Source organism: Mugil cephalus, chromosome 20 (assembly GCF_022458985.1).
Source record: "Mugil cephalus isolate CIBA_MC_2020 chromosome 20, CIBA_Mcephalus_1.1, whole genome shotgun sequence".
Classification (NCBI taxonomy): Eukaryota; Metazoa; Chordata; class Actinopteri; order Mugiliformes; family Mugilidae; genus Mugil; species Mugil cephalus.
Window position 1 is genome coordinate 9,967,448 of NC_061789.1, and position 17,626 is coordinate 9,985,073.

The window sequence follows — 17,626 nt, forward strand, 5'->3', positions numbered from 1 at the left end:
CCTAATATTGTGTTGGTCCCTCTGTGGTATCTGGAAACAGAATATTATTAGATTATCTATCTATGTGTTGAGGGACCTCTGTGGATCAGGCTTGTTCAAGTGCATTGATCAGTTTGGGATGTAGTGAATTTTGTGGCCAGGGGAACACCTTGTGCTGTTCTTCATGAGTGTTTTTTTTTTTTATTTTTTTTTTTTGAGTTGTTCCCAAAGCGTTTTTTTGTGTGTGTCTTAAATCAGTTAATTCATTAATTTAAGCCAGTTAATCTATTTATTTATTTAAATTAATGAATGCATTAATTAATTCATTTTTGACAGCGTTTACAATTCTTGCAAAGGTTATAAGAAAACCAAAATGTACAAATAAATGAATAACGTACGAAACGTTTTCACTATTGTGGAGAATTATTTAGTATTATTTCTTTAAATTATGTATTTAATTTAATTAATTAATTAATACAAAGAAATGCAAAAGAAAAGCGATTTTCTTTTTCCCAGGATGCACCTGTTCCGCCCGTGCATCCGCGAAAGCCCTGAGCCACGCGCGGTGCGCAGGTGAAGCAGAAGGTGCAGAGGCTCGAGGCAGGCGGGCTGGAAGCAGCCGTTCATCACTTAATTCATCACTTCAGCGGGTTGTTTTCAGCCAGGCCGGGCGAAACTTCACAAGAAAAACTTCAACTGGTGAGTTCTGATGTAGAAAAATTGCATCACTTGACGCAAAGTTAAATGTTTGAACCCAGGTAAAAGTTGTAGTGTCGTGTCCCGGTGAAGGGCGTTTTTTTTAATGTTTGGGCGTGATTTATTTAACGGTTCTTTCTTTCTTTCTTTCTTTCTTTTGCATTTTTTTAAATATTGTGACTTGACAAGAAGACAAAAAACGACCTTTTCCATTTCGCGTGTCACTTTATGAAGCAACATGCGTGAAACAAGCCCCCGCATGTCGTCCATATTTAAAATAAAACGTCTAGTTACTCACGCTGTGTTGCTTTGATGGGCGTTGTTCGCTCGAACTAAACCTGTTTTCATTATCAGGTCGTGTTTTTTTTTTTTTTTTTACTTTTTCAACCAATGCCAAGCTTCACTTGCAAGATTCACCTGTCAGGCGATTTCTAAACTTGGCAGTGATCCTGATAATCAAATACTTATATTGCCAAAGGCATATGAACTTGAGTGACACCTCATTCTTAATGCATAGGGTAATATCGGCCCACCCTTTGCAGCTACGCAACTCTTGTGTGAAGGCTTTCCACAAGGTTTAGGAGTGTGTTTATGGGAATTTTCGACCATTCTTCTAGAAGCGCATTTGTGAGGTCGGACACAGATGTTGGTTGAGAACGCCTGGCTCGCAGTCTTCATCAAATTCTTCCCAAAGGTGTTCCATCGGGTCGAAGTCAGGACTCTGTGCAGGCCAGTCAAGGTCCTCCACACCAAACTCGCTGAGAGTTCTTGGTATGTTGAAGCGTTCAGAGTTCTTTTCGCTGGAACTACGGGGCCAAGCTCCTGAAAAACGCCCAAACTTCACACCTGGCACAATGCATTCGAACAAGTGCCGTTCTCCTGGCAACCTCCGAACCCAGATTAATCCATCAGGTTGCCAGATTGAGAAACGTGATTCCAGAGAACGTCTCCACTGCTCTAGAGTCCAGTGGCAGCTTGTTTTACGACATTGCATCAGACACTTTGCATTGCACTTGGTGATGTTTGACTCGGATGCAGAATTTCTGCCATGGAAACCCATTCCGCGAAGCTCTCGATGCGCTGTTCCTGAGCTAATCTGAAGGCCACATGAAGTTTGGAGGTCTGCGCCAACTGACTCTGCACAAAGTTGGCAAACCTCTGTGCATCTGCTGACCCCGCTCTGTCGTTTTACGTGGCCTGAAACTTCGTGGCTGAGTTGCTGTGGGGGAGTTGGCTTGATATGTTGGACATCAAATTTGCCATTTTTTTCCTCAGATTTCTGTTATTTTGTAATTGAAATAGTTTATGTGGTTGTTATGATGTGAAATCCCATGTAAAGTAAACCACCTCAAATTTAGAGCAATTGGGATAATTACTATCAATCATTTACAAAGAGGGTAATTATAGTACTGGTTTGGTTAGTTTCTTATTGCTTTGTCGTCATAGTTTTCCTTATGAGGACTGAAAGATGCTTTATGGGCTAACTTTGTGCCAGATTTGATACTTTGTTTGCAGATTAGTGTCACATACAGCCAATAAAAGGAATGAAAAAATAATATTAAAATATAAGAATTTAAATAAAAAAATATATAAAATGTCACCAATTTGGTCCTCTAACCTTATAGAAAGCTTCTATGCAGTTTTAGTGCAGTCAGTTTAATCTCAGTAAAGTTTAGTAGACTATATCCTAAATAAATACAGAATATGCATCAAGTTTTTTTTTTCTTTTAAATAACTAACGGTATGGGAGGATAGTGAAAGAAAATCAAAAATATTTTCACATTCCCCATAGATAAATTCTCTTGCAGACAAAATAAAATATATAATTTTTCTATCTGTTGATGAACACAAAGTCCTTTTTCAGAATTTGGTACATGGAAAAAGTAATTTTCATAGTTTACAGCATTGATTGTAACCGTACCCAGCCACATGTCATCACAATATTGGGCACCTCTGGATATTAATTGTTGGCGGCATTACAGCTCAGCTAAGATACTGTCCAAAAAACAAGAATGTCCTAACATAGAACGCAAGTACCCGTCCACAGTGTGGAAGACAACGGGTTCAACCCACCGTATTATTGCAAAACTGCCTCGCGAACTGTAACGCAGGCTTGTAAACATCACTGTAAACTTCGATGGGACTTCCACCGCGCTCACATGTGAACAAACGGCCCATGCATGTTGCTCTGGCGCATTCCTGGAAGGAGGAAGGGAGTCAAAGATGGAGGATAGAGAGAAGAGAATGAACCAGTTTGTTAAGGTCTCAGCCTTGTCTGCGGTGACATCACGTAGACATTGACTTTAGCAGAACACATTGTTCTGGACAATACTTGCGTACTGCAGTAGTGTGTCTATGTCAACAGAGTACTATACAAAGTATTATGAAACAATATCGGTCAGACTGCATACTTTACATGATTGTTATGAACTTCTTCCTCTGTCCAGCTCAGTGACACATCGTGTAAGTGTTTTACCTGGGCGGTGATGTCAGCTGTAAAGTATTTTTTTTATTGTGTAGACATCACGGCGTTGGGTACCAAGACAGCTAGATGGGGGGGGCAGAAAAGCTGTTTAATGCACAGATAAGGCATAACATTATGACCACTGATGGGAGACGTGGATAACGTTGACCATCTTGTGATAATACAATGTTCTTCTGGGAAACGTCAGGACCTGGCATTCATGTGGATGATACTTATGATACATGTAGCACCCACCCAGACCAGCCCAGGTACCTCCACCCCATACCAACAACACTCTTTGATGACTGCAGCCTGATACAGTCACACAAACAAAACGAGTTTAGGAACAACTCAATAAAAAAAAAAGAAGAAGAAGAATAAAGGAAGGTGTTATAGGTGGTATATATCGTGTTTTTGATATATAAATATATTGGTTGCTACTGAGTAAAGTTAGTCCTCCTGAGCTCTTAAAGATGCTACTGTGCCTTCCACAAGGTGAAAATGGAGAAAATTCCATAATTCTTATTATCAAAAATCAAGAAAACGTGATAAGTTCAATGAGTTTGATCCGTCCATCGAAAATGCCCCTTTTTACTGATGAGGGAATTATTTGTCAGTGATCTTTGTGTATCAACTGTTAGGATTTTACCTCTCTCTTATCAGGACTCTTCGTCCATTTCATAGGATTAAAATATGGAATCAAGCAACACCATTGCTCAGTGTGAGCCCTTACTTTATTGTTAAAAATCATGGCTTTGTAAATTGTTGTACACTTAAGGCCTATTCGCACGGGATTAGTTTTACCTGCGGACGTCCTGTGATTCAGATATTACCCCCTACGTCTGTTTCATGTGGCGCATTCACGCGCCATAAAAAAACTCTGTTTTATTCAAATTCACGATCTGTCGTTTTTTCTCTGGTACTTTCAGCCTCACTCCACTGTGTCAGAGACAGTTGTAATTACTCTGCAAATTATAATGGATGATAAAAATATATTTTTGATACGATTTGTCCTGGGGAAGAAATTACCAACAACATCTCGACTAACAACTGCACAAACTTTTATAATAAATTATTTGGACATCAGAGAAGGAGACACTAAAAGATTCATATATAGAGATTCAACATACACAAGTGCGCTAGTAGCAGGGAGACGAAGCAGCCACCGTAGCCAGCCACGCTGACTTTACTGATGAACCTTTTCACTGACATTTTGTAAAGCTAAAAACTACTGAGCCCTTTCATCCAATAACAACTGCTATCTTCGTATGACCGCCTTTCCCAGGCAAATTCCAATCAAATATATCGGCGTCCCAGGTTTTGCACTGTTAAAGCCAACTCTTCATGAAGTGTTATCATTTTAGCTTTGTTGATGGTGACGCTCGTCGGCTATTTTGACTTTGACAAATGTAAATAACTAAACACACAAGTGAATTACAGTCGTCCTTTGTAGCCACCCTCAGTGCATAGAAGCGGCTCTCGTTTATGGAAAGAGGAACCGCTGCCGAATTTTTAAAATGCCATTGTTCAGCGATCTACGGATCACACACAAAACACCACGTACCCTCACTGCAGTGGAGGAGACAAAGGTTCTTAGATTTACATCTGAGATTTCTATGTGATCTGCTGATTTGGGTCATGTAAACATCACTGAAACCTGGAGATACTGTAAAATGATAATACTAGCTCACAGAAAAAAAAAATGCAGTCACAGCTCAACAAATGACTTCCACTCCCTTAAGGGCTGTGACTCAGCAACACAATAACTCGTATCTGTTAAAAATATTCTCTGAATCAATTCTGTAACCAAGCTGTGCAATTAACAAGGTGACATGTAGTGCAAACCATGCAAAGAATGTTTAGTATGACTGATCTCTTAGTACTTGCTCCTATCTGAAAACGTTCTTCCAAGAACGAAATGTTTCACTGGATTTTTGGCATCCTATTCCAGATGTTTAGCATGTTTTCTCTCTCTCGCTGCTCTAAATCACCCTTGTCAAAGGTGTGGCAGTCAACGCAAAAGGACAATGAAAAAGCTGGTTGGTCGTTTTGTTAGTGAAAGGCAATTTCACACTTTGCTTTAATGTGAAATTTCAGAACTTGTCAACAAAACATGGAATTCTCAGAAACGACCCGCATTCACATACAGCGCCATGGTGCAGGTCGGCTAAAATGTACGTGACGTTAACCCACCAGATGTAAAATGATAACGCTCTATTTTCTTTGTTGAAAAGCCAACACACCGCTGGTGTTTGTACATTGCTCAGTACCCTAGCTGTAGCTCTCAAAGCCTCTTTTTTTTTTTTTTACAAACAGTATTCATACAGGATGAAATTTTACATGTAGCCTTTGGAACCATTTTTCAGTCCAATATGTATTTTTTGGTGGAGGCGGGCAGAACTAAATGCCGCCTCCATAGGGCCTCCGTGGATTTGCAGAAAAAGTCGACTTACGCAATATAAGACAATACAGAAACGTTTCGAAGTCGACGCCCTGTTTAAGGCGTGACATACATTTATTAGCTTTTATTTCTGTTGACTTGAAGTCACACACGTCAAAGATTAGATTTTAAGTCTCTCAGCATTTCTGTCGTGCATCTACTGACTGCAGATCTGTTAAAGAGCCTGTCATTCTTGTGATGACAGAGCTGGCAGGCCTGTTTGGTCAGGTAGAAGGAGAGTTCCTCTACTTTCAGCCCCGCCCAGATACCCGCCGGTTTTGATATGCACCAGTCCGACAAGCACATCCTCACTCAGGTGTGGCATTCTCTAACACACAGGACAGAAGTACGGAGCTTTTTTTAAGTCAGATGCTGAGCGACCGTTTGTAGGACAGTTTCTTTTGCGTTTTTTTTTTTTTCTTTCAAAGTGCAGCTTAGAGAGGAACGTTTGCTTCAGTTGCATTTGAGAGAAAACTGAAGGAATTTGCTGTGGACTACTGGGGGAGAAGCTTGTCAGACATCCGGCCAACACAGGTGCGTTTCATTTGTTATTGTGCCGCCGTGGCTTGTCTGATTTCAAGAGCTGCCTTCTTTTGATTTATTTTGTTTGCTCTTTTTTTCTACACAGCTACATTGTCACCAGTTTCTAGAGCTGTGCACTTTTCTTTCCATTAGGCCTTTAGTTATGTGGATAAAGGTCATTATCAGGACATTTTGCATCATGTTCTATCAACATGTCTTTGTTAAATATTAATTATTGCATCTACAACTATTAAATGAAATCCATACTTACATCTTGGCTTTAATTGGGATAATTGGATTTTTTTTTTTTTCATCTCAGACACAAGTTATAATGCAAGTGCAGAAAAAATGTCAATGAGTCTAGAGCCTGAAGACTCATCCCAAACCCAAAGAGGAAAACATCCAGATTTCCTTTCAGCGTATGATCATATAATCGTGGCCGGCTGCCAGAAACTTGCAGAATCCGGTCGGACTTCTAGAAACTTTCTGCTGGAATTTTACCAAATGAACGCTTCCTTACGGGCTGCATTCATATGAGCTGAAACAGAAATCAGAGCTCCACCACTCCAGTGGAGCTGAAAGAAACCATTGCATAGTTAATGGCCCATCTCTTGGTTTTATCCTAATTATGCGTTTCATTGTCTGCCTTCTTCACATAATGGTGTTGTGTCGTTGAAACTTTCCCACATCCTCCCTTTTGCATGTATTTGTAAGCCTCACAATACATATGTAACACAACCAGTCTTTCTTTTTCCTTGTTTTGAATTCTGACAAGTATAATTGTGCCAGTGGTCTCAGAACTATTTCCCCGTTGAGTGCACGTTTATTTTCAGTGAAATATCTATAAAGTAATTTTAATCAACTCTGAACAGTGAAAACTCAGGTGATGTCTAAATTAGGCTTCTTTTGTTCTTGAACCGGTGACTTTAGCAGTAAGGAATCTGGTGGGGCGCACTGAGCGCACGTTTGCACGCATCGTTTCCTTAAAAGGAAATATCCTCTTTGTCTTTGCACGCATCCTTGGAAACTAGTTTGGATCTTTAAAAAAAAAAAAATGTTCAATGCACATCAAGATGGCTAATAATTTTATTAGTATGCTGTTAAAGTATCGCAATCTCGCTTTTTATTTAAACCCGATCGTGCTTCTGTAAATTCATTTAATGCGACTTATCTCCGACATTTTTCTATTGTTTTTTTTACTTCCACAGTGCCGTGTGATTTGCCATGAGATACAACTGGCCCTGAAGGCCCTTACTCTCCATGCAGCGCTATTCTCATCACTTCGTGCCGATGGACCCTCAGGTGTGCCCTCCACCTCTGAGCAGCAGCCAGTCCGTGGTCAGTGGCCTTGAGAAATCCCCAGCCAGTACGTTCAAACCGGGCCATTCACGCAACAACAGCTCTGGCTCATCTAGACATTCAAAACAGGTAAAAACAAACAAACAAAAAAGGCTCTTAGCATGAGTGTTTAGCATCTAAGTTAATGCTCCACAATGGCTGTTATCAGTCTCTATTTAGAACATAGTAATTGTCATATTATTCTGTCTACTGACGGGTGTAGTGTTTTACATCTGAAGCATGCCAGTGAACATTTTAGACACTATAGTTACGTCGCAAACAAAGAAAGAAAAGGTTATCTCTTCCGGTTAGTGCATACATATTTGTTTCTGTCATTAACTCAGAGGGACCAACCCTCTGCAATTACAAGGAAGTGTAAATTGTTAATACGACAGTCGTGATGTACAATGTGTATTTGTATGCCTTTCTGCGGGCGACATTCTGGGCTGTTCTCAAGCCTATTGTTGTGAATATGGTGTCTGGCTCATTTGTTCATTTGGACTCGGTGATGATGTGATGTTGGTGGTCTGTGTGACACTCTGTCCTTTGGTTCTCGTGAACGTGACATGTCAGGAACTCGTGGTATTTCACTAAATCTGGCGCAGACATCAAGAGTCCCGTGACACATTTGTGTCTGTTTTTTGATGTTACGCATTATTTTTCTTGGCACCAGTTGCACTTTATTGGTTTCCCTTTGGCCTGCCGTCACCTGCGATCCATCACACAAAATTCCTTTCGTTTAGGGCAGTTTTCTCGCTGGGGAAATGCCCCTTATCCAAGACTAAATGCTGTCTTTGCTCAGCCACTGACCGGTGAAATGTTTTCCCTGTCTGCATCAGTCTCGACACTGGGAGGTGATGGACGACTTGCAGCAACTGGACATGGCCTCGGCTCCCGGCTCCACGCTGGACCTCAGCATCCCTGGGATCTGTGAGGGCTATTTGATGAAGAGGAGGAAGTATCCACTCAAGGGCTGGCACAAGGTGAGCATGGTGTAGAAGAAATTTCATTTCTGGTGCAACTCCAGCTACTACCAAGGTACATGGAAATATGACATGGTTAAGCCTCGTCAGTTGATTTATTGATCAACGTGCAAACATGTGCTTGGTTAAGATGACCTAAGAGATTTTAACCTTCTACCTAGTGGGCAACTCCACTGTCAACGCTGCATCACCTTTGTTTTGTTTCTAACATTTCACTGTCATTGGTTCTCGGCAGAGATACTTCCTGTTGGAGAAAGGAATTCTCAAGTACTCAAAGACGCAGCAAGATGTAAGTCATCAACAAAAAAAACCTACTGCCTACGCTATGACGTCTTTTCTGGAGTGTTTATTCAGTTGCACTCTTAGACTTAGAGTAGATGTTAACTGAACTCTGCCGTTGTTTTTTAGATACAGAGAGGGAAGCTGCATGGATCGCTGGACGTCAGCCTGGCTGTAATGTCTGTGAACAAGAAGTCCAAGCGCATAGACCTGGATGCTGGAGACAACCTCTACCACCTGAAGGTAAGCTACAAAGCTTAAAACCTTACTCTCAGCAGGCGTATTCCACTCCCTTGGTTCCGCCTTGTCTTATTTGTTTTCCTCTCCCTCCTCTATGTAAGGCAAAGAGCCACGACATCTTCTACATCTGGTTGACCAAGCTGTGCGCCCACCGCGTGTACAGGAAAAACGAGGCGATGAGCGTCCACCGCGGCGTCCTTCACGCTCTCTCTGTGGGCCAGAGCACTTTTCCATCGATGGCCAGTCTCGCCCACCAAAACAGAGTCACGGTGAGTGGAGATTCTCACTCCAGTGAATCATTTGGAAAATGTAGATGAGATGAAGGTCCCAGTTAAAAAGGTACAACGAGTGAGATCTGATACAAACATGGCGGCTTGTCTTTCATCCCGTTTCCTGTTCAGGAAGTTTAGACGTGACGAAAGTTTATACAATACTACTTTCTGTATTTTAAACTGTGGTGTTTTTTCCTCCAGTATTCCCAGTACGCCAGCACAGCATCGGTATACCAACCAGACGTGGTGAGCCCCCCCCCGGCCGTTGCCTCGCACCCAGGGGTGACCAGCAAGGTGGCGGCCTGGCTGCAGCAGACCCATGACATCGACGCGACCTCCAGCGGTGAGAACCGCCCGTCTGATTGTCAACCGTATTCCTACAACTAATAGCAGAGATACAACCCTCTGTGGTTTGTCTGCTTGTGCTCTTCGTTTCTAAACTGTGACCTTTGTCCCACTCTCTGTCAGACCTCTCTCGCTGTCAAGCAGAGCTCACTGAACTGGCTCAGCTCATCCAGAAACTTCATTGGCTGGAAGGAGGCCTGCCAATCACAAACACAGATCTGGAGATGCGAATCAGCATGCAGGTAAACGTACATGAAACTCATGAATATTATTTTACTGAAAAGGGCTTTTTAAGACTTTTGTGGATATATTTATTGCATTATTCATAATTTATTTATATTAAGATATTAAAACTGAAGCACATGTTACAGAAGGTAGAGCAGTATAATAACTTATTATTTTAAAATGACTCTAAAATCATCTCGGTCTGTTTTCAGAATCTCTCGCTGGAGAAACCGAAGAAAAAGTCGGGGAGAGTGTCGGGTCACTCCAGGACCTTGTCCCGTGTTGAAGCAATGGGAGGAATGGTAAGAACTTTACTAGTCTTGATTAATTCATTTGAGATGTTCAGCTTCATATGCAGTGTTGTGAGTCATCCTTGCCTGAAATCAATTTATTTCTCTCCTCTCGTTCTCCTCCAGTTCACTTCCAGCCACCTGAGTACAAACTCTAGTTCTGGACTGGGGGCTTCTGTTCAGTCCATCCCCAATTACGTTTACTCTCAGCTGTCTAACCCGCAGGGCACCTCGCCCGAGGCCAAGAAGCTCCACCAGGATATCTGCACCGTCTCCCAGAAGGGTATGACCCGTCTGAAATTCTCAGTATAGAAGTATTAGATTTGATTATCAAAAATGTTTCGTGTAGTTATTTTGAGGCTTTTTCTACTCTTGTGTGCCACCGACTATTGACATTTTTTGATGTGTTGCAGTTCATGCTTCACTCAAATCCATTCATGATGTGTTGACCATGGAGAGAGAGAGACTGAGACAGGCCTGGACCGGCCCGGACATGAGGCAGAACACCTCACATCAGCTCGCTACACTGTGCAGCACATTATCTGAGGTAACACACACACAGACACACACACAGACACAGGGATCCATGGCAAAAAAAAAAAAAATCTCCTCCAACTGGTCTTGATCGTTGATGCCAGAGACAAACGTCATCACTCACTTTTACTTTTACATATTCTTCCTCATTATCTTTGGAAATGGAAAACTAATTATTGGCACAAAATCTAAGAACCAACTGTAGGAAGGAAAACTGAACAATGGAGGCCAAGCCCTCTGTCGCTGTCTGTTGGTGAGATGCTGTGTGAAACTGTTGAGCAGGTTTGGGCTGTTTCGCGTCAGGATAAGCGCAAGTTAGCACAGGTGTAACCTGACGGAACACACCTCGAGTGTTTCTCTCCACACACAAACGCGACACAAAAGGACTGTCACAAACTGAAACCGCGCTTGTGTCAGAGTTCCTGCTATCAAGCTGACAGCGCGGCCTCCTTTTCGCTTGAGCCTTCCTCTCGGTTCTCTGCTTGTTTCCTGTCCGCACTGCATGCGCCCGAGTGTCTGAACCGTCCTCCGTACAGCTGCTGTGATTTGGGGTTTTATATTGTTGTCGGTTGCCTAGCAGCTGTTTGTTGTTTTGTGTACACAATGGACAACACAATTTACAGTCAGCTATTGACTCATACATACATCATCTTTTAAAGGGGAACGCTGTCCATTTCACATGAGGATGTTTTCTATACATCACTGATAGCACTTAGCTATTGTTGCTAAGTTATGGGTGTTAATGCACAGAAGGGGTGAAATGACAGTACGACTATGGCTCCATTTCTTCTGAGCTCATGCTAAACAAGGGATTTAAAGTCTCCTCTGATTTCCACTATTTATATGTTGCAGTGCCACCTAACACCTAAAGACCTAACTGATTAATAATTCAGTTTAGTTTACCTGTAACCCACTAACCCAATAATGTCCCTTAACCAGGACCTCAGCTACAGACGGTAGCAACTGACTAACTCCTTAGGGTTCAGTGCTGTGCGAGGGTTTATGGGATCTGCAAGACATTCTGATCATTTTTTTTTATTATTTTCTCTGCGTTTTGTCCTGCATGGCTGCTCTGTGTGTGTGTAGCTTGACGTACAGTCCCGTCTGACCAAAGTCCACTCACTTTCCCTGTCCTCTGAGTCTTCTGAAGAGTCCTTCTGCACCGTCTGTCCAGACCAGGTGTGTTCTGCAGTACTGCAGTGTGCCAGTTATTTTTTTTTTTACTCTTGTTGCACTGATTCAAAACAAGTGATCACTTCATGAAGCATCTTCCAATCAATTCCAATCAAATCAAGGACAATTTTGTGGTGTTGCTGGTGTCACTTTATCCACCTATGAGTCTGACAGAACAACGTGCACAGACGTTTTGTGGGTGCGTTTGAGCTTGATCTGTCCTGCCTTTTCCTTGCATGTGTGTCTTTCCATCTGCCTGTTGGCTAATGGTCAGAACTTTCTCTCATCCTGCGCACTCTGCTGACAGACTTGTCACTAGAATGGTTAACAATAGAGCTCCAACTACAAATCCCGCTCTCCCTTTCAGAGGACGCCGTCCATGTTGAGTCGTAACAGTCACCGCGCGCCCTCCGTGGCGGACTCCATGGCCGAGTATTTCGATGCCAGTGAGGTGATAGTGTGCGAAACCTCGTCGGAGGCCGAAGCTTCCGACGAGTCGGGCCTGAGCGACATCACGACTACCAGCAATTCAGAGCCTGAAGAGGGACACTGTGAGTGATTACCTACCTTGTTACATGCACCGGTGAATCCTCCTCCCGGCAACGCGGAAGAGTAAAACAAAACAGAAAAAGTAACTGACTTTCTCCCCCTCAGCCACTGCCGCCCTCAACTACCGAGCCAGTCTGAACAGCGCGAATGACAAACCCAGAGTAGTGCCTGCGGATACAGGTAACATCCCCACTTGTGTTGTCTCTACGTAAAAACAACTTAATCTTTCTGAAAATTCCATTGTCAAACAGCCGGTTTTGCTGCTCGTAAAGGTGACGTTATAACTCAGACTTGCATGTTTGTGTTTCACTTAAACAGCAATCAGATATGTTTGCTATGGCAATATTTAGAATACTTTTCTAAAAAATCTGCCAAACTATAGTGGCAGCACTGGCTACAAATTTTGTCAATTTCAAACCAGGGAATATCTGAGCTGGTTTACAAAACTTCTTATCTTACCTCCTGAGACCCTGCGTCCCCGTGGGGACGTTAAGTTTTAGGTTTTACTGCAGCTTATTCTGCTTCATTTAAACCCGTTGTCCTCATTAGTGGACGTTTTAATCTGCCATCTGGTGGTAGCAAAGCATAAAACTTGTTTCTTTATGCGTATTAATGTTTCTAGTTTGATATGATATATTTAACAAATGAGCAATTTTTGCATATTAGCTAGTACCCGTTTGAGGACGTTGGGACTTAATCATTTGCAATCTGTTTTTGCACAGCCATGTTTGAGTATTAAAATAAACAGTTGTGTATTTTGTCACACATTGGTGACTCCTTTATAATAAAAATAATACAACAATCCCAGTGTCCACATATGAGGACATCGCTTTTTACTGCTGCTACTTCCTGTTCAAATATGATGCTTAGTTTTTATACATCTCAGGTGCTATTTGACCACTTTTGTTTATTCCCACTAATAAAAGAGTTTTAGTTTCTTAGAATTCCTTACATTGTTTTGTGTTGCTACGATCCAGGTCGTCGCACTGCCCTCCCAGCCCCGGGAACCGATAACAGCCACATTGGCATCATGACCATCCTGTACAACAACATCGGCAAAGATCTGTCCAGAGTCTCCATGCCGGTCGCTCTCAATGAGCCGGTGTCTTTGCTGCAGAGACTGAGTGAAGAGCTCGAGTACAGTGACCTGCTGGACATCGCCAACAGCATCGACGATCCTTACGAGAGAATGGTGAGTTGAGTTTGCTTATGATTCCTAATGAGCTGGGGTTGAGGTTGGTTAATGACTGAGGAAAATGATGTGTGTTTTAGGTTTATGTGGCAGCGTTCTCCATCTCTGGTTATGCCTGGGCAACATGGAGGTATCGCTACAAACCCTTCAACCCTGTCCTGGGAGAAACGTACGAGAATTACAGAGAAGATCGGGGATTCCAGTACGTCAGCGAGCAGGTAACTCACCAGGAAGGACATGACTGAACATCCACATCTGGTTTTGAGCAGACTCTTGACACCGTGTTGTGTGCTTTCAGGTCTGCCATCATCCACCTGTGTCTGCCTGTCACGCAGAGTCAAAAAACTTCACCTTCTGGCAAGGTAAGAGCGTTCACTGATGAATTCTTGATTGTTATGTACTTTGAGCCGGTGGAGTCGAACCCTTTTTCTTTCCGTTCTCAGATCAGAGGTGGAAGTACAAGTTTTGGGGGAAGTCAGTGGAGATCATCTCTTCTGGAATGGTCAACGTTAACCTCCCCAAGTAAGTCACTGCTACATTTAGCCACACGATCTATATTCCAGCTATTGTAAACATACTGTGTGTCATGGTTAACATTCAGGTATATCCTCTCTATCTTTGAGGGAGAGGTGCAAATACCAAATCTGCATGAACTTTTAAGTGAACATTTCTGTATGTGCCCAGGTACAATGATCACTACGAATGGAACAAGGCAGTGACGTGTATCCACAACGTGCTGAGTCAGCAGCGCTGGTTGGAGCACTACGGCGAGGTGGTCATCAGAAACAAGAACAGCGACGTGTGCACCTGCAAGATCACCTTTGTCAAGGTCAGGACACATATGTTTTTTTTTTTTTTTTTGCCTCATTTAGCTAGTGTTTCTCCTTCCTGCCACTGCTTTTACAGAAAGAAGTACAATCTTCTTGTCCTCCTTTCCCATTTAACAATGACTCTCTCCCTGACGCCTTCCAGTCTCGGTACTGGAGTTCAGACAGCAGTAAGAATGAGGTGCAGGGCGTGGTTCTGGACCAGGCCGGAGAAGTGGTCCATCGCTTTGGAGGTCTCTGGCATGAAGGCATCTTCTGTGACACTCTGCCTACGCCAAAGTGCATCTGGAAGCCCCGTGAGTCGCAATTGCTTCAAATCTAAGTCCTTTAAGAGTTAACATTTACTACAATCCACCAGAGTCTTGACATACATGATGCTATTTCCCGTCCAGATGAGCAACCTGAAGACCACTTCCAGTTCTACGGATTCTCACGTTACGCCAGAGAACTAAATGAACTGACTCCAGAGATGAAGGCCATCCTTCCACCTACAGACACTCGCTTCAGACCAGACCAGAGGTACGAATAATATGACACTGGATTCAATGGTTTTCACCTCAACCCATTTTTCATATTAATTCTCATGCTTCTTCTCTATCTTCATCAGGCTCCTGGAGGAGGGGAAAGTAGCGGAGGCAGATAAAATGAAGGATGACGTGGAGCAGAAGCAGAGGGAAAGAAGGAAGGAGATGGCAAAAAAAGGGGAGGAGCACACCCCGAGGTGGTTCAGGTGAGGAAATGTTTTAGATTGTCCCACTTCTTACCTCAAAACGGTCAGTCCTGTAATAAGTAGCTTGGAAGGGAGTGGGAGAATGTATTTAAATGTAAAGCTGCAGAGCATCTTGTGGTACATCTACATTAGATTTATTACAAACTATGAACTACTTCTTTTACAAACGTGCTACATTTGAAAATATTGGAATCATTGGAATTAGGATTAGTCACTATTTTGATTTTAGCTTATTTGATTCCTTGCAAAGACAACAATATTTCATGGAGATTTGACCAAGTGGCGACAACCAAGGAATAGTCTAACACACGTTGCCCCATAAATCACAGGAGTCGTTGGTATTTAAAGTGATTTAACAAAGAAAATCTAAATGCTCATCAGTTAGTTTTCAATGCGCTGGTAATAGGAGGATTATGTTAATTTGGACAGAGCCGTTTTTCCTTGTTTCAAATCTTTGTGCTATGCTACGCTTAACCAGATCGTCACATGTAAAAGCTTCAGGAAGCAGCTACAGTATGTGTTGCATCTGGATAAATGCAGTGAAGTTCTTTTCCCGTGAAAACCATTCCCAAAAAAAAGTATAAAGGTCTGATTATCACAGCAGAAACTGAGGACAAATGGAGCTTTTAAAACTAATAAATTTAGGATGTTTTAAGGTGTTTCAGATCCTGCTTCAGGTTAGATGACCTATTAATGCAACATAGTTTTAGGAGGTTGGTTCTAAAGACTCAACAAGAAAGGCTATTTTATCAAACGAGCTAAACCTATAAACGGTTGAAATGTAAACAGAAATTAAGCGTTGTCAAAGTGATGACTAGTGACTAACGATTCCCTTTGTGCGTTTGTTTTGACAGCAAATCGCTGGATGACGCCGGCAGGGAGGTGTGGCTGTACAAGGGAACATACTGGAAGGTCCGCAAAGAGCCGGGATTCGCCTACACGGACAACCTGGACCTGTGGTAGAGCAGGGTAGAACGATGCTCCAAGCTCGACGCCGACGGCTGAATGAAACCAACCAACGTGTCAAACACTTGATAAAATGATAAAGAGGAAGAAAATAGAATTGTAATCTTGTTGGATTGTTTACCTGCGCGTGGAAAATGCTGTCGTGACTTGACATCAAGGGCCGAGAGGTGCGCTGCTAATCATAGTTACTGCTGCATGGGTGTAGAGCAGAAGGGCTTTAAGAAGCATAAATGAACCTCTCGTAGTCATTTCTGTGCTGTGTAGAGGTGAGGTGCCACTATGGAACATATGAAGACTGATTTAGACGAAGCCGGATGTCTTTTTCGTGCCTTTCGCCTACCTTTACCCATAATGGAACCCTTTAATATTAACATCCATCATTCAAAAGCGTACGTTAACTTGAACTCCACTTTTTTAAACCCTCTGTCGCTGCCATTTTTGAGAAGTGCGAAGAAACATCCATTTGCCACAACTGTCTTTGTGTAAAGTGTCTTATATCGTATTTGTGGGATGTATTCATTTCGTGAGTTTTAGCTTATCTGTATAATTATTTTTAGTTAATCTCATTGTCGACAGTCAGATGGGAGTAGTGTCGGAGGCTGACTCCCTACAGAGGAATCCAGAACACTTAGGGGAGCGATGTCTGGTTCTTGTGGGATGGATTACAGGTGAACTGGTGCTGTCTTGCTTTCTCTCTCTGGGGGCTTTATTGTTTAAACGTACTAACGTCGGTTTGCATTTTGTCTTCTATATATGGTAACACGTCGGTGACGCGGGTTTTCCAAAGTGTCTGAATGCTGGAAACGTCCAGCACCGGTCCAGCCTCCTTCCTCTTTGTCTCCTGCCTGTATGACTTGTCCAAAAATGAGCTGAACAGAACAGGATTGTGTCTCTCGGACGTTAATGTTCTCGGTTGATACAATGAAGTATTTTTATTGATGTTTCAACAACGGATTTTAATAAGGAAAAGAGACTACTGTTAAATCCCAGTGAAATGTCTTTCTCTTAATGGTTTCGTTTGAAATAAAAGGTTCTATAATCGATTTTTGCCTCTCTTTTGATCGTTTTGCCTCTCAATCTTCAATCAGTTGCCTTTTGTTCACACTGCGGAGCCACGTCACTTCGTGGCCTCCAGGGTAAAAAAAAAAACAAAACAAAACAAGTTTATTCAGATTTGAAGTTTGTATGTTCTTTATTATTCCATGTACAGCACGAAACCCCATCTACAGCTCTAACACGTGATTTATTGGTTCACTCTGCTCTCCTGCTCATGTTGTAAACAGTGAAGTTAACAGTGAGGTATGCAGGACAACAGGGAGGGCGATGAGCGCCCCCTGCTGGCTGGGCTCAAATCCTCGTTTGTGGGGGGGGGGTAACTGAGTCAAATCTTTAAGAGTAGACAACTCCCGCTGAAACACAACTAAAATCTACAATAAAGAAAAAAAAAACAGTAAAAAGTCTATTTGTCTCTTAATGCACAGTTAGGAAGTAAAAAAGTCAGTTGTGTTAAAGTGAGATGGAATTTATTGTTTCGAATTCACTATTGCCTCAAAGAAACCTCCTAAATCCAAGTGTACAAAGC

At 42.4% G+C, this 17,626-nt stretch overlaps 1 protein-coding gene across 4 annotated transcripts; it reads left to right on the top strand.

The window, feature by feature from the left end:
* The first annotated feature begins 509 nt into the window (after positions 1-509).
* LOC124997690 (oxysterol-binding protein-related protein 7-like) lies at positions 510-17,087 on the top strand. Of its 4 annotated transcripts, XM_047571612.1 has the most exons (23): positions 510-678; positions 7,310-7,529; positions 8,279-8,422; positions 8,658-8,711; positions 8,831-8,944; positions 9,043-9,210; positions 9,415-9,556; positions 9,682-9,800; positions 9,996-10,085; positions 10,200-10,356; positions 10,487-10,620; positions 11,694-11,786; positions 12,148-12,331; positions 12,435-12,509; positions 13,307-13,521; positions 13,602-13,739; positions 13,820-13,883; positions 13,965-14,043; positions 14,206-14,350; positions 14,494-14,644; positions 14,741-14,867; positions 14,956-15,078; positions 15,933-17,087. In XM_047571612.1, the coding sequence occupies exons 2-23, from the start codon at positions 7,362-7,364 to the stop codon at positions 16,039-16,041; spliced, it is 2,793 nt and encodes a 930-aa protein (XP_047427568.1). In that variant the 5' UTR covers positions 510-678; positions 7,310-7,361; the 3' UTR covers positions 16,042-17,087. The 4 variants fall into 4 exon arrangements, with proteins under 4 accessions (XP_047427568.1, XP_047427565.1, XP_047427567.1 ...); XM_047571609.1 differs by having other exon boundaries at positions 9,996-10,356; XM_047571610.1 differs by lacking the exon at positions 510-678 and adding an exon at positions 5,884-6,113 and having other exon boundaries at positions 9,996-10,356.
* The last annotated feature ends 539 nt before the right edge of the window (positions 17,088-17,626 follow it).